At 45.2% G+C, this 18,227-nt stretch overlaps 1 protein-coding gene across 2 annotated transcripts in view; it reads left to right on the forward strand.

Moving 5' to 3' along the window:
- dpysl2 (dihydropyrimidinase like 2) overlaps positions 1 to 18,227 on the forward strand; it is a 70,003-nt gene that overhangs the window by 9,371 nt on the left and 42,405 nt on the right. The window contains exon 2 of one of the 2 annotated variants that reach the window (XM_012958637.3): positions 3,931 to 4,247. In XM_012958637.3, coding sequence (XP_012814091.1) covers positions 3,957 to 4,247 — 291 coding nt within the window. In that variant the 5' untranslated portion in view covers positions 3,931 to 3,956. 2 annotated transcript variants of the gene reach the window in all.

Consider the following 18,227-nt stretch of genomic DNA (forward strand, 5'->3'; position numbering starts at 1 on the left):
TCCTATATGTACCTACCACCTTCTTTGTAATGTCTCTACATGTGGGACTATTGAGTGAAGCTGGAAATTGCTTACTTACATGACTCCATTGATTTCTCAGTCTCTGGCAAAACAGACCGATGGAATCATTTGTGAACATTAACCCTTCAGCATTTATCATCTTATGTACCCTTAGAACAGGATCTTGCCCAAGGAGAGTGCCCATTTACTTATAATAGCAGTCATGGGCCTAGCTGCTTCCCATAGAATTATAGTTGCTATGGTGAATTCATCTGCTTTGTTAAAGGTGCAGTATCGCTAACACCCAACCTGAGAATCTTCCTAGCAAATCAGCAGTGAAGAATGAAGCGTTATAGAAAAGGGACTTTTCATTCCCTGCTTGAAGTTATTCTCTGTGGAAACAACTGTGCTGTATAAGAAGCAACAAATGGACATTTACTCTTTGTTTTGGTGGTGAAAGTCCAAATACTGGAGTATAAAACTGCACAAACTCCTGCTATACATTAAAAAAGTATTTAAAAAAAAAAAAACTCCTTCAGTATAGCAGGCATGGTAAACACTTATCCTTATGTTTCCATGGCAACGATAAAGAGCAGCTACTTTCCTTCTGTAAAAGCTACTTAATTTAAAGGGAAACTCCACCCAAAAAAAAAAATATATATTTTTTTTTTCAGAACAAAAGAAATGGTAATTCTAAGCAAGGCTGCTGGTAAGGGGAGGGGGCAGGATTAGAGATGGGAGGAGAAGGAGAGGTATGAAGCACTGAAGCCTGCTTATCTTAATAAAGGCTTTGGAGGTGACAGTCCTCTAAAAAGACTTTTCTTTACGTCCTGGTAACTTGGCTATAGGCTATGGCAGAATTTCCCATACCCCCATAAATATATATTATATTTTTAATTTTACTAGAGATTAGTTACCCATGGCAACCAACCAGCAATTAGGTTTTAGTGGTCAACTGCAGTCATAACACTATTGATTGGTTGCTAGCAGTTCCAGGGTGAAAGTTACCCCCCCCCCCCACAACATTTAAGAAAGCAGAATAAAACAAAGGGAGGGGTTAATGACTATACCCCCCCATAATCTTTATTGCCTACAGCCTAATAGCTTCTTGATTCAAATATCAAGTTATGAGACACAGAACCTTGGAGATATATATATATATATATATATATATATATATACATGCATTTCCAATAAAAGCACAGCCTCGCCGCTCAGCAAGTAGCCTTTATAAATCATGGCGCAGCCTCTTTATTACTCTAGGGTCTTGTAACCACTGAACGAAATAGCTGGCAGACAGGGCTGTAATTTATACAGTAAGGATATTTGCTCCCTGCAACCCCCCTCAGTCTTTGTAGATGGCGTGATCCAAAAGCTGAGGCAACAGGTTTCCATATGGAGGTCTGAGGCTGGCACGCCTAAACATGCCCAGAAAAGGGGGGTTTAGAATGATAATCACTTACTGTCGGAAAAGAACCATAAAGTGTTTGTGTGGGGGGGGGGAAGGGGGGTTCTGAGCACTTGATGCACCCAGTTGTTTCCCAGAGGGAGAGTACCAGTGCCCTGTTCCCCGTGCATTGAGATAGATGGCATTAAGTGATATGTCTTTCCTTCTAATGAGAATTATAATGAAGAATGAAGGGGATGATGTAGCTCCTACCCATTAATCATGTCTCCCACTCTCAGCATCTGAAGCAAGCTGATACCACCCCCATGGGACCACCCTGGCCTGTCTTCCTCACAAATAGTTCTTAATGAACTACATCCCTCATCATTTGCTGCTGGGGGGCAACAGTCAGGGCTTGAATGAGTATTGTGCCTTTACTGTGCCTCGCAGGTTACGTGCTATTTAATAGCCTGCTGGTTCCAATAGCTAAAGTGGCTATTTTACCCCTTTATAACCTGATGCATATTAAATCTAGATCATTAGGAGTAATGTAAAATTGGTGCCACAGCCTGCACTGGTTCCTTTATAGCCATGCAGATTATTGCTTATTAACCACCATGCAGATTTATTACCCTTGCAATATCCCTGTTCTACAGGTCCCACACCCCTGAATGAGATGTTGCTTTTCTGCTGAGTCATAAATGTCTCATGCTGTCTCTAACTGCTCCTATGTCTCTGACTGCTCCTATGTCTCATGCTATGTCTCTGACTGCTCCTATGTCTCATACTATGTCTCTGACTGCTCCTATGTCTCATACTATGTCTCTGACTGCTCCTATGTCTCATACTATGTCTCTGACTGCTCCTATGTCTCATACTATGTCTCTGGCTGCCCTTATCTCTCATACTATGTCTCTGACTGCTCCTATGTCTCATACTATGTCTCTGACTGCTCCTATGTCTCATACTATGTCTCTGACTGCTCCTATGTCTCATACTATGTCTCTGGCTGCCCTTATCTCTCATACTATGTCTCTGACTGCTCCTATGTCTCATACTATGTCTCTGACTGCTCCTATGTCTCATACTATGTCTCTGGCTGCCCTTATGTCTCATACTATGTCTCTGACTGCTCCTATGTCTCATACTATGTCTCTGACTGCTCCTATGTCTCATACTATGTCTCTGGCTGCCCTTATCTCTCATACTATGTCTCTGACTGCTCCTATGTCTCATGCTATGTCTCTGGCTGCCCTTATCTCTCATACTATGTCTCTGACTGCTCCTATGTCTCATGCTATGTCTCTGACTGCCCTTATGTCTCATACTATGTCTCTGGCTGCCCTTATCTCTCATACTATGTCTCTGACTGCTCCTATGTCTCATACTATGTCTCTGGCTGCCCTTATCTCTCATACTATGTCTCTGACTGCTCCTATGTCTCATGCTATGTCTCTGACTGCCCTTATGTCTCATACTATGTCTCTGACTGCCCTTATGCTGGGCACTGGCTCCAATAACCCTGGCTGTGGGTGGATGCTGGGAACTGTAGTATAACAACTGCTCAGCTGCCTATGTTTAGTTGCTTATCTGCTCTGCCTTTAAGACAGATATCACATGTATTAAGGAGGGCATTGTGCGAGTTGTAGTTCAGCTAATGCCGGTGACAGACTGGGTGATGTGGGAGAGTCCCTGCCCTAATGATGGGCGCTGGCTCCAGGCCCCAATGTGCGGCGCTTGGGGTGGTGCTGAAAGGACAGCGCCCAATGTAAAGCGCTAAAGCCCGGCTGGCTGCCCTGCGCTCTGTGCCCGGAATACTAACAGCTCCAGCCCAGCAGCGATTGTCACTCCAGCCTGTTCCTTTTGTTCCTACCCCTTGTGTCTGATCGGCCGGCGGCTCACACACCGCTGGAGGGGCTAAATCTGCCCCCCATTCATATTCCATCCTCCTCTTCCTCGGGGGTCTCCAATTCTCCATCAGCCGCCCCCTCACAATACATCTGTCTCACAGGTTGTCAGGGATACACCCCCCCCCCCCAAATTCTTACCCTGCAGCAGCAGTAGCAGCAGCAGTAGAGTCTATCATTATTCTGCAGCAGGACAATGTGTATATATAAGCCTGTCTCCCACAATCCCACTGAATAACTGAGGCAATGAGCGGGCAGATCGCGCATCCGCAGTAACGCTGCGATTCCCTGCAACTTGTAGAACCCATTGCGATCAATCTAATGTGCCAATTGCCTTGTTCGCATCACTTCCGGATCCATCTCCCGTTTCTGCTGCAGAACCCCCCTCCCTGGGCAGTAATTGTGCTAAGTTGAAGGGAAGGCAGTGCTCTGGCGAGCAGTGGAGGAGATCCCAGCCCAGGGAGCGCTATTGGCAAGTACAGGTGGCACAGGGAGCCCAGCATGGTGTGAGAGCAGCTACTTCTATTGTTTGCCCTTAACCTGCAGTGCCTTCTCCTCCCACCTCATTACCTTCCTCTGCAGCTTTATATTTTTCTCCATTTTTGATCTTTTCTTTTTTTTTTTTTTTAACTTGAGAGCCTGTCCATCCTTTGGACTCAGGGATGGCTGACAAGAGGCAGTCTGGCCGGCAGAATGATGGGGAGGAAGTGCCAGCTTTCTTCAAGAACCTGGGATCAGGGAGCCCCAAGCCCAGGCAGAAATTCTGTGGCATGTTTTGCCCAGTGGAAGGATCTTCTGAGAACAAGACTATAGATTTTCAGTCTTTGCCGGCTGGGCGAGGGACTGGGAAAGTCATTGTCCAGCAAAGGGATGTGACCCCTTCAGATGTGGGGAGGAAACTGGAGATCAAGTGTTCCTCTGGCAAAGAAGCCCTGCAGAACCTCAATGATAAGGTGGGTGAGACAGGCAGGTGGGTGTGGGTGCACTGGGTGGCACTCCCCCCTGCTCAGCAAAGTTTCTACATACATACAGTATATCAGTATAGATGAACCTTTGTGTCTGCTCTCTAGTCTATACCAGAGCCCAGATTTCACTGAAGGGCCTGGATCTTCCTACCTACCATCCAATCAGCGGGGGGTGACTATTATGGCAATCATTTGCCCCAACACTTAACCCCTTGCACTCCCAATCCCAGTTCTTTTACTGCCCCCTGACTTTGATTTGTTCATTATATTGCTGTTTCCATGGACCCCACCCTTTGCATGCAGCTGAAATCTAATGCAGTTCTGGTGACAGCTTTCAATGTGGACTGCTGTATATACAGCTGCATTTAGCAACCAAGGCTATATGAAACATTCTAATATCCAGTATTATCTGTATACAAAATCTATTTTATAGCTTTGCTTCAGGGTGGGTTTAAAAGGTGTCCAATAGGAAGATTAGAGTTGGTGTGGAAGGGGTACTGAAGGTACAACAGCCCAGGTCCAAACCATTATTCTGTCATGGTATCCCCAGTGGAACATGGGGTGCTGTATACATTGGGCGGAGTTGGGGGGGTGGAATCTTACTGTGATTTAGATTTGGATGAGGCAATTTTAAGAACCCAAGCCTGTGTATACAGGGTAGAAACTGTACTTCTGTCTAAGAGGGCAGAGGTACCAGAACTAATAATGCTTCCTATCATTTCCAAAAACTCTTTTTTTACAACTTTTTTGCAGTTGCACATGGTGATGGGTGAATAGTGAATGATAGATCACACCCATTTGGAGACACTTTGGTGCATGGGTCTTACAAAGGGGCATATTTATCTATAAACATCTACATATAAATGTTTATAACCCTGTTCCCTATTGGTGCTCCTTAGCCTGGATGGAGTCATCAACCAACTATGAAGCACACTCTGTACAGTGCCATTTATTTTGTGGAGTTGGTGGCCTCTATCCATGCAGTGCCTGGGCAAATGGGTTGGACTCTCCAGTGGCTGTCCCTGTATATTTGATTCTGTATGTACTGTATCCAGCTTGTCAGTCATTGTAGAAGACTGTAAAAAAAGCTCTTATAGGACTCTCAAAATCAGTGATTCCCACCCAGTGGCGCAGGAGTAACATGTTGCTCACCTCTCCTTTGATGTTGCTCCCAGTGGTCTCAAAGTAGGTGCTTATTTTTAAATTTCTGGCTTGGGGGCAAGTTTTGGAAGCCCAGAGACATAGTTTTACTCCAAGCAGAGCCTCCTGCAGGCCAGCAGTCCTCATGGGGCTACCAAATAGCCAATCACAGCCCTTATTTGGTATCCCTAAAGAACTTATTTCTTGTCTTTGTGGCTCACTAACACTTTAAGTATGGCTCCTAAGTAAAAACGTTTGGGGATCCCTGCTCCAAATTGTGCACTTCACAGTAGTACCAAGGAGGTGTGGTCCCAAGATATTTATCCCCTGGCAACGTCATAGTGACACACACCAGCAGGCTTGGACTGGCCTGCCAGAGTACCAGAAGATATTTCAGTAGGCCTTGGTCCTATAGGGCCCAAGTCTAGAAAATTCTCCATTGGCCCTACATATTTCCACCATAGACCTATACAAAACATATTAAATTGCACTGTCTAACTCTTATCATTGTGGCAGTGGGCCCTTGAAGTACTGTTCTCTGGTGGGCCCTGGGTGGTCCAATCCAACACTGCATACCAGGTAGAAGAGAGATCTTCTAGCCATTTTGCAGTCTTCCATGCACCATAACTGCAGGCTAGGTCCCTTAAAAAGACATATATATACCTCAAATCTGCAGCCCTCCAGTTGGATGTGGGGTTCTGGGAGTGGCAATTTAATGAAGGCTGGAGGAATGTAGGTTCACTGCACATAATACCAAACACACCTTTTAGTTATAAAGTGAAAGCAATTTGTATATTTGCCAAGGAGATGTTCTGGCCAAGATACTATCTACAATCTGGTGGCCCCAAGGCAAATGTCTTTGGGCCTGACCCATCCTTGGCTTAAGGACTGGAATCACTTGTCCCTTAGTCATTGCCTTGTAGTCCCAGTTCCTCCGCAGTGCTGTGCTGACATAAACTCACTGGGACTGCTGTCACTCACTTAGAGACATGCAAAGAGCACAGAGCTCCTGTCTGGGAGACCTGTCATCTCATCTGTGGGGCAGCAACACTTTTATACCCTCTATCATTCTTTCCCTTCTCTAACCCCATCAGGGCTTTTATTCACACCCCTCTCATTTACTTGTGGTTTCACCTACCCATACCTTCCCTGCCTCATCCACTCCATTTGGCCATCTATACTCACTTTCTACATCCCTATCTCTGAGAAACAATTTTGCGCTGCGCTCATTAATGCCTCCAGTGACCGCAATGCAATTTTCTAGGCTTTTTTATGCACTTTCCCAACCTCCATTAGGCATTTAAACATTTCCTTCCTCAACTTTCCACTGCCATTAGTCATGTTGCTCAAAAGCCATTCTGTCTCCCCAAGGTATTTCCAACCTTTCCTACCAATGGTTTGACTGCCGTTTCCATTATGAAATATTTATTGCCTCTTTAAAGGGGAGCTTCCTAACCAAAATTTGCCAAAGGGCCCCACACAACACAGAAACCTCTAATATACTTACCACTGTACTCTGTAATCACTACAATTTTTATATGCTGAAATCCTGCTGCAAAACAGTTCTTCTCTTTCTGCATCATTTGAAATCCTGTTATGGGGAGGAGGGACTAAAACACTGATGTTACATATTGTAACAACTTCTCCACAGCTTATAGACAGCATGCAGGAACTACATAACCCACAATGCATTGCACTGTGATGCTCCTTTTCTTATTGACATCAGGTGTGCAGGGAATTGTGGGATTGGGAGGATGCAGGCTGAAGGCAGGCTGAGGACAGGCGACTACTGTTACATTTTATTTGAGTCTCAAAGCAGTCAGCCAGATCAGCAGGGGAACAGGGGGCGGGGCTTAGGGAACTGTTCCAAACCATATTAACTTCCTCACAACCTATCCAATCCCCACCTCAGCCACCTCTTTAGTCGTATGAGGATGAGCCCAGTTTGCTCTTATGCACAAAGCTGTAGTTGAGTGATATGCCGGAAGGAAGAGTTTAGTAGTATATTTGGTAGTATCAGATAAAGATGAATTACAAAAATGTTTTTTCCCCACAGGGACTTTTTAAATTCAGACTATTGTCTGAAGGTTAACATCCCCTTTAAAATGTTTTTAATATATGGGCACCCAAGGGATGTCCCCCTAAAGCTGCTGCCCTAGGCACAGGCCCACGGGTGCCTATATATAAATACAACCTTGCCCAGAAATAAAACTAGAAACTCCTTTTTACACCTTGCTCTGCTGGCCACTATAATATTTATACAGTGTGGGAGAGGCCTAATTTTGAATAATCACTTTAAACCTTTTTTTACAGGGAAAAGCCCATTCTGCCCATTTCATGGTTTCATTTGCAGACTAAAAAGCTTTTTTTTTCTAAAGATTCATAAAAAAGAACCATACAGGAAACACAGGTCATTGGTGGTTTGGCTGTGTTTGGATCCCAGCCACTGAGGAGGCAAATGTAACGCTTTTCTGACCCAATTTACCAAACCCAGGCTAGTAGTGATAGTATGAGCATGGGTTACATTGCGACACTTAATACAAAGGGGTGAGCCTCCGCTATATGGGAGAATTAGATGGAGCTGAGGGTGTAGTTGAACTACAACTAACTGAGGTGTGTAGTGCAAATAGAGAATAATGGACGCCAGAGGATTCTTGCTTAATAACTATAGTACAATTTATTGGACAAAGGCACAACTTTATAGTGCAGCAGGGTATACTCACAGACACAGCAGTATAAGAATTGGTCAATGGAGTACAGCAGATGTAACACTTTAGGCACAGAATACCCCACTTGGAGGATGCACAGAGGATTAGTTGACACCTGAGATATAGACCTTTCAGAAGGGAGTGTTCCGGCCGACTGTGGTCCAGGGGAGAGCTCCTAACACTGGTACCTGGCGTCTAATAAAACCGGTCCCTAAAGAACGACTACAGAGCCGGGGTGGACTAAACCCTTTTACAACTCCTGGTTGGGGCTATTAAACTGCCCTTGCTAAATAAGCTAACTATGCTCACCACTTCTAGAGGGTGCTATAATACAAACTGTCTGTGCTGGCTAGTTCTCATTCACGGGGCCCTGTCCCCGACTTACAAAACTGGCAGTTCTCTTTACTGAGACCGTGTGTCTCAGGCCCGATGACATGCAGCCTGAGAGAACAGCAGCCAAAGAGGAAGACACTTCCTTGTGCAAGACACTATATAGTCTGCACAAGGGGAGTGGTCAACCTGGGCTAAACCTATAGAGGGCAGCCTAATAACAGTAATCTGAGTGTAGAGGGCTCTGCCCTATTACAACACAGATAACATAAAGATAAGGGATAACACCATAGGGAGCTTAACCCTATGGGTCCCTACATTCACCCGGGGGAAAATTCCATTCCGACCCGGCAATGGTAAATAACAATAAGTACACTTTTCAAGCAATAACAGTAGTGCATTGATTTAGTGCAAAAATACAGTACCCATACATCCGTTTCTGATACCCTCTCCTGAGGAGTATCTGGTACACTGGATAGCTGTAAAGAAAAGATTAGGCACATACAGCAACTTATTGAATCATATACACTTTGAGTGTCCTGTAGGATCACCCCAGTGCACACATGGGAATTCTCCTGAAATACAGGTTCCCAGGCACCATCTTAGCTGTAACAGAATTTTGATTTAAACAAAATATTAACTGTTTCGTTGCTAGTTACGTTACTGTAAACCATATACAATACATGAGTGTCACTATGGATCACTCAGGCACTTTACTTATAGATCCATGACATACCATCTGACTCTGCAACAGAGGTATGACAGGCACAATACTTAGAATTCTTGAGTCACCTTCCTGCCCCTAAACAGGGGTGCTCAGGTACACACTTAGGTATCCTTGATATACCACCTGTAACCTGCAACAGGGATATAACAGATACACTTACACATGAGGACGATCCTGCCTTCACTCAGGGGTCCCCAGGCACATGCTTGGCTGTAAAGAAATTGTTATTGGGCACAATTTAAACTGTAATACATCCCCACCCATCAACTTTATTAAGTCCAGGCCTTCCACCCTAACCCAGTGTTCATGGATGTCTCGACATGCACTTCGTGGTGTGGATCAGCAATGAAGTAGAAGTTGTAGTGGAATGGGGCGCAGCAGTCTTTTTGGTTGTTCACCCAACTATTAACAATTTTACAGTCTCTCCTTGAGAGCTTCAACTTAGGAACAAGAAAACAAGTCCATCACTGTGGACATAACTGCAGAAATAGGATCACACTCCATGGCGGCAAACCGGCAGTCTTTTTGGAGGTGTCCAAAACGGTGGGTGTTTTACCCTTTAACTTTAGGGAACTAACAACCCACCTCCCACCCGGGGGAAAATCCCATCTGGGATGAAGATCCAGACCGGCATGGGGTTTTCCTACCTAATGGAGGTTCCTGTCGTACTTCTCCTTGGTCACTCGGTAGGACACATAATAGGCAGGGTGTGGTTTGTCCGTCTTCCCTCCTGAAGGAAGATTTGACAGTAATGCGAAATTTCGGTCATCTTGAAACTTCCCACTTGAATGAACTCCGTGTTTCAGTATGGTTCGTCCGAACCACCACTCTCTGGCAATATTTGATAAGTACTCGGCATCTTGGGTTCTCCGCTTTGCATTTTGGTGTAGGAGGCCCCCTGGGATCAGGCCCTCCCGACGGATCAATTCCCCATATAACCACTCATCAACATGGGCTTCCACCTCATCGTATACCCACTCTGGGGCGTATGGCATGTAGAAACCCCACTGCTGGAATACTTTTTCATTGATCAGTCTCTGCACTCTAGATACAGAGCGAAATTTCTCTGAGTCTGCCCTTCCTGGGGCAACCCAACAAGAGGTACTTTTATTCACGGCATGGGGAGGAGGTGGTACAACTGGCCAACCTGGCGGATCATTGGACAGCAGCTCCGGCTCTTTTGGAGATTCTGATCCTCTCTGCCCTTCTGGTAGAGAACGTCTAGGCAGTGGCCCAAAGGTCATATGGGCCCAGTCAGGTCGATGGCCTCGTCTTTGCGAGGTACCGCTCAGGAAGATTGCACTCCCTGAGGAATGGGAGGACGCCACACTCTCCTTTTCAGGGGTATTGGATTTTGACCTACCCCTACCCACACCTAGTAGCAGTAATCGCAGGTTTTCCTCTGCTTTGGATACACCTGCTTGATCTGGAGTAGTCTGACTTTTAACAGGAATCACAGGCTCCTGAGGATATATGGCTTGGGAGGCAGTCACTGAAACAGAATCCAGTCTCTCCTCCTCTGAGCTATCAGACTTGGTATCAATGTCCTGTGTAACCTTAATAGGAACACTCTCAGTTTTAATAGTCGGAATATCAGTGGGAGCAGGAGTAATAGGCCTGGGTATGTCAAGTCCTGCCGCGCCACCTTGGACAAGTGGTCCCTGCGCTCTCTGTAGGGGTTTTGCCCAACAGCGCGACTTACAGAATGGGCAGCGGATCTCCAGTTCCTTCCAGGCTTGGACTATAACCTGCCCACAACATTCACAGTAAGGCTCCACTACTACGTCACCATCCTCTGTGGTGCGCTCCCCAAAAGTGCCCAGCCACACATAACGTTGAGACTGGGATGTCATAAAGGTGGTATCACTACCCAGGGTGTCTGGGGTCAGTGAGCGGGGACTAGCGTTGTCAGCCATCTTTAAAGGCACAAAGTTGCAGTTCACCGAATAGGCTGTCTGACAACCGCAGCAATAATGATCAAGTCCCTGCTGGATCGCCTCCCAAACGGCAATAGCCTCTTGAAGGCGCACCTGGGGATCAATTATTTGGGAAGTCAATAGTAATACCCGGTCGCAGCCGCGATTTCCGGGCAGCCAGATATGGCAAATTACAGCGGGGCGGTTATCCTGTCGGTCGCAGCCGCAAACCGATCAACCTTTGCCGCTTAAGGGGTAGCCCACAGCCGTGGGGTACTCACTGTGTAGTAACGTATTTCGTCGTCACCCGGGCCGCAGCCGCTGGTCCCGGAGTGACGCACCCAAGCAGTCCTTCTCGGCAGCCGCGGAGTAAGGTGGGTACTTTTGTGCTGATAGCGTAGGTGATAAGGCACTAAACAATGAAGGCAGCCGCACAACACTGTTAGCTTCGCCAGGAGCTCAATCACACGCGTCTCTCTCCTATGCAAGTGAGAGGCATAAGATGGCCGCCGTGACGTCAGGGTCACGGAAAATGGCCGCCAAGTCTCACAAACAACCCGCCTCTCGCGGGATTTCGTAGCAAAAGAGCGCCAAAAATCTATAGGGGCGGTGATAGACAGTTCCGCCGGCCAATGGGATTACACGGGGGGAATCCTCAAACCCGAACCCACGGCCAATTAGTTATCAGGGATTACGATCAGGACTGCAGGCGCCTTTTGCCTAACGCGTCCGGCAGTGCCTGTCAGTAAAAATTTAAAGCAACAACACACTTTTACTCAGCCCCTCAGGTAATGGCTCCGAAAATTTCAAAATGAATTTAACCCTTCGGGCCCCACGTTGGGCGCCATAAATGTAACGCTTTTCTGACCCAATTTACCAAACCCAGGCTAGTAGTGATAGTATGAGCATGGGTTACATTGCGACACTTAATACAAAGGGGTGAGCCTCCGCTATATGGGAGAATTAGATGGAGCTGAGGGTGTAGTTGAACTACAACTAACTGAGGTGTGTAGTGCAAATAGAGAATAATGGACGCCAGAGGATTCTTGCTTAATAACTATAGTACAATTTATTGGACAAAGGCACAACTTTATAGTGCAGCAGGGTATACTCACAGACACAGCAGTATAAGAATTGGTCAATGGAGTACAGCAGATGTAACACTTTAGGCACAGAATACCCCACTTGGAGGATGCACAGAGGATTAGTTGACACCTGAGATATAGACCTTTCAGAAGGGAGTGTTCCGGCCGACTGTGGTCCAGGGGAGAGCTCCTAACACTGGTACCTGGCGTCTAATAAAACCGGTCCCTAAAGAACGACTACAGAGCCGGGGTGGACTAAACCCTTTTACAACTCCTGGTTGGGGCTATTAAACTGCCCTTGCTAAATAAGCTAACTATGCTCACCACTTCTAGAGGGTGCTATAATACAAACTGTCTGTGCTGGCTAGTTCTCATTCACGGGGCCCTGTCCCCGACTTACAAAACTGGCAGTTCTCTTTACTGAGACCGTGTGTCTCAGGCCCGATGACATGCAGCCTGAGAGAACAGCAGCCAAAGAGGAAGACACTTCCTTGTGCAAGACACTATATAGTCTGCACAAGGGGAGTGGTCAACCTGGGCTAAACCTATAGAGGGCAGCCTAATAACAGTAATCTGAGTGTAGAGGGCTCTGCCCTATTACAACACAGATAACATAAAGATAAGGGATAACACCATAGGGAGCTTAACCCTATGGGTCCCTACACAAATAACGGAAGTTAAATACTCACCAAATTTACTGAGAAGCTGAATGTTTGAATACACTCAAGTATATTTTGAGAAGATGCCAGAAACTGTTTGTGAACTAAGTGCTGAGCGCTTGTTCAATCTCTTTGGAGTTATGTTCCATGTTGCCTCCATCTTGTTTCCTGGTATCCTGCCAGTTCTGGCCTGTGTAGTCAGGTGGACATGTTACTTTTTACTATAATGTGCTATTGGGTAATCCTAAATAGAAAATTGCCATTTTAAGCATTAAAGGCCACCCCCTGGGATCATCGGATTCACAGTGCACACAAACAAGGCACACATACATGCTAGGCCCCATCAGCCAATTAATGGACAGAGTTCTGCCTTTTGCTCCCACACTACTTCCTGTTACAGTCAGAGCTGCATTATTTCCTGTCAGCTGATCTCTGAGGGAGCACACAGCCCATCACTAGATGGCGGCTCAAGGGAAAGGATGTAAAAGGGCAATATTTACTGATATATATATTCCAGTTTCTTTAATAGGTCACTTAACATAATATAAACTATTTGTTGCTTAAGTATTCATTCTCGGGGTATAATTTTCCTTTAAAGAGAACTAAAGCTTAACATGGATGTAGGCTAAAAATTCTGCACATTATTCTGTGGTGATCTTTTCTTTTCCAAAGCAACCTCAGCCCTTTAGCAGGGAAGATCTGTGCCCCCAAAGATGCCCCAGTAGCCCCCCATCTTCTTTTCTACTGATTCCCTGCTCATACTCTGTGCTGCTGGCACTTACCTGAGCTTAGGGGCGCACTCACAATATATTGTATATACAGAATATAAATGTTACACTATATGGCTGATTAGTAAATAATACAGATTACTAGTGCATGGCAGCTCAGAAACCAGTGCAATTAGCATCAGGAATTAATAATCAGCCCTGTAGCATCAGTTTCTATTTCAAATGAACCTCAATTTCTGCTTATGTTTCAAAGATTTCCAGTAACCCCTGAGCTTGGCTTCTCTCCGAGAGCCCAGAGCACACTGAGCATGTGCATTGCCACTGACACTTTATAGATGGCCTACCAAGAACCAAGATGGGGAGCTGCTGTGGACAAATGTAAAGGCCTGGCTCATTACTTTTTTTGCATTTTGTGTTATTGTTCATGCTAAAAATATTCTCTTTATAAAAAATGATTTTGATCTGTTTTTGGACGGACGGCAAGGTTTTTTCTAATTATCTGTTGAATTGTAACAGTTTCATTAATTTATTTACCATCTATTTTTAGCAAGTAATATTTTTAACTTTATCAAGGACGCAGCCATGTTGGATACACAGCCAATACATGGTAGCATTTCCCCGGGACAGCGGAAAGGAGAGCAAGGCATATTTATCCCTAAACTCTGTCAAGGTCTTACACTCTGCCCAAATATATCTTGTTGTGTTACTAAATCCTGTCGAGCAGGCAGCAGCGGGAAAGCAAAAGGGAAGATCTGCAGAGTAAGATGGAAACAGTTACACAGGCACATATACTGACTATATACACACACATATACTGACTATATACACACACATATACTGAATATATACACACACATATACTGAATATATACACACACATATACTAAATATAAATACACACATATACTGAATATATACACACACATATACTGAATATACACACACACATATACTGAATATATACACACACATATACTAAATATATGCACACACATATACTGAATATATATACACACACATATACTGAATATAAATACACACATATACTGAATATATACACACACATATACTGAATATACACACACACATATACTGTATACACACACACACACACATACTGAATATATACACACACATATACTGACTATATACACACACATATACTGACTATATACACACACATATACTGAATATATACACACACATATACTGAATATATACACACACATATACTAAATATAAATACACACATATACTGAATATATACACACACATATACTGAATATACACACACACATATACTGAATATATACACACACATATACTAAATATATGCACACACATATACTGAATATATATACACACACATATACTGAATATAAATACACACATATACTGAATATATACACACACATATACTGAATATACACACACACATATACTGTATACACACACACACACACATACTGAATATATACACACACATATACTGAATATATACACACACATATACTGAATATATACACACACATATACTGAATATATACACACACATATACTGAATATATACACACACATATACTAAATATATGCACACACATATACTGAATATATATACACACACATATACTGAATATAAATACACACATATACTGAATATATACACACACATATACTGAATATACACACACACATATACTGTATACACACACACACACACACACATACTGAATATATACACACACATATACTGAATATACACACACACACATATACTGAATATACACACACACATATACTGAATATATACAAACACACATTTACTGAATATATACACACACATACACTGAATATATACACACACATATACTGTATACACACACACACACACATACACTGAATATACACACACACTGAATATATACACACATATATAATAAACATATACACACACATACTGAATATGCCAATAAATAGTGACTGTCTATGGCATCTTACAGCAGCCCCTCTGGCATTTGCTAGAACCCACATATGGCCAGTCCGGGCCTGCACACATATATATACTGAACATATATGTAGCCCACCTGAGCTGATACTGTGGTACTACTTGCTTACTTGGCGCTACAGGAGCCCTGAGCCCCCGCTTACTTTGAGGGACAGGCGTTTCCCAGCAATGGCGTGCCTCCACCCAGGGATAATGGTATGGACCTATATCCTACCTCCTGGGAACTTCATAGGTTGGTGTACCTTTCCGGATTTATAGATCTCACCACACGGTTATATGAATAAGGTAATTGAGACGGTTTATTGGACGAACACCTCTCCAGGAGCAGCTTAACCATAATATACAGTGCAGGGTATATCTCCATACATCTCATTGAGTACCATCTCCTGTTGGCCTACCCAACGGTACTCCCGACATGTGCTCCCATCTAGGGGCTCTCCCCGGTACTCACGGCAAGACACTCTACCATAGAGTTCCCCCGGTACTCACGATAGGACGTTACCCCACAGGGACCCACACCGGTACTCTCACTGGGCATCCTCAGATCCGGCCTCCTGGACTGGTGGTGTCTTGGTACACCTTCCCTAGCCACTTAATTCCCTGCACTCTGGCTGATGTACTGCCGGGAGGTCTTAACCTCGCTTACTACTCCTGGAGGGGCCATGTCCGCCCATTCTAAACTCGGCTACTCTACATATCACTCCTAGAGCGATCTATTACAAAACTCCTATATCAGAACTGTGCCCGGGGCACCCACTCCATTACTGGAGCAGTCCCTGGACTAAACCCCCCCCACAGCACATGGCTGCGTTACTTATATGGGCCTATGTACCACCCTGTGGCCATAACCCGAACTACAGGGATCCTCCCCATTAACTATGTAGCACCCAGTCATCCCAGTGTTCCTGCTTCCCAGCACCACACTGTGGTCTGTCCTAGGGGTTCCTGTCCTAAGGGCCCGTTTTTGGTAAACCCCTACATTCTCCCCCTACAAGAAATTTGTCACCTCCTGGCTGACACACATTCTACTAAATATAATACATTTACCATGTTGTTTTCACATCACGCTTCACAGCTCCTCCAGGAGACTGCCAGGGTACAATGGATGACTGAAAAGGAAAAATGAGACATGCAAACCAATCCCACCTTCCAAAGTCTTTGTGAAAGTCCCACAAGAGTCTCTGTCCCTTAGACATTTCACATTCAAAAGAAAATAAAGGACATTTTATTTTCCCAACATCAAAACACATTCTTTATTTTGCAGCAAAGAAAATAAAGGCAACTTTTTTCTTTTCCTGGCCCTCCCCTCCTCCTTGAGGGAGTCCAGCTCCCAAGGTGATCCCACCTTGGGTCCTTTCATCCACCAACGGGTGGGCATCTGGCAAACTGCGCCCTTCTGGGCTAACTCAGAATCTCCCCTCCGGGAATCGTGACAGAAGCAGCACTTTCCTCCCAACCAGCCGGTTGGCTGCGACGTGGGTTCTCCTTACCCATCGCCGACGGTTCCTTCCTGGGAAAAGGACAAGTCCCTCCTGAGGGGCACACCTAAACGGTAGGTGTCACACACCCCTGAACTGAAAAGTTCCCTCCTGGGATTAAACAAGTCCCACAGAAGACTCTCTCACACCATATATGCGAATCGCATCTGAATATCAATATATGATGCATAGTAGTGTGGATGCGGCTTTTCAACTTGTACCCCACTGGGCAATTCAACGTCCGTACTAAAATAACGCGGCTCTGGGTTCTTCCTCCCGCAGCTATATACGGTGTGGCGTAGCACAGTGCAGCCCCACCACCACTCTTTTTCCAGCGCCCTGACAAACTTCCAGGCCGCCATTTTCTTCAGGGGATCAGCGTGGTACAGGCACTTCCCAGCCTTCCTTTCCTTGGCTGCTATCTCCGCTACCACCCAATCGTCCATCAGGGACTCCATTTTATCATACACCCAGAGGGGCGCGTACGGCATATAGTATCCCCAAAGCCTAAATATCTTGTAATTCATGACCCGCTGTATCCTGGATACTCGACAGAATATATCGGGGTCACCCTTACCAGGCAAAACCCAAAAGTCCTTCTCCTCCTCTTTCGTAATTTTCCTAGGAGCAAGAATACTATTGGGCAGTTTAAACAACGAAGGACTATAGACGTCTTCCTCCTCCGTCTCATCCAGGTTATCCCATCCGGGATTAGGGGTACTAACTGCCCCGCTGGCTCCCTCAGAGGTTTCATTCCTCTTTTTGAGAACCGCTATATAGGGTGGTAGAGCCTTTACTTCAGGTAATTCCCCTTTATCACTAGTGGATTCGGAACTCGGCTCAGCCTCCTCCGGACCTTGCTGCACCCCTTGGGGTTCTGCCTCAACCATAGCCTGGTCTGTACTTGGGGCTTCGGGTACTTGGGCTGTGGGCTCACCCTCTAGCCGTTCCACTGGGGATTCCCGACCCTGGGACTCATTATCCACCCCTTGGGGTTTTTCGTTACTCACGTCCCCTGAGGCTACTGACCCCGAGATCTCCACCTTCCAGGGATACAGCTGTAGTGGTCCGGACACCAGGGTAAGGTCTCCGTCCCCTAAGTATCGTCCATATACGGCCGGACTTGGCTGGCTGGTATTTAGAGTCGCCAACATTGCCAGCGTGGTTCCATATCCACCGCTCAGCTTGTCCT

The sequence above is a fragment of the Xenopus tropicalis genome, chromosome 3 (genome assembly GCF_000004195.4).
Source record: "Xenopus tropicalis strain Nigerian chromosome 3, UCB_Xtro_10.0, whole genome shotgun sequence".
Classification (NCBI taxonomy): domain Eukaryota; kingdom Metazoa; phylum Chordata; class Amphibia; order Anura; family Pipidae; genus Xenopus; species Xenopus tropicalis.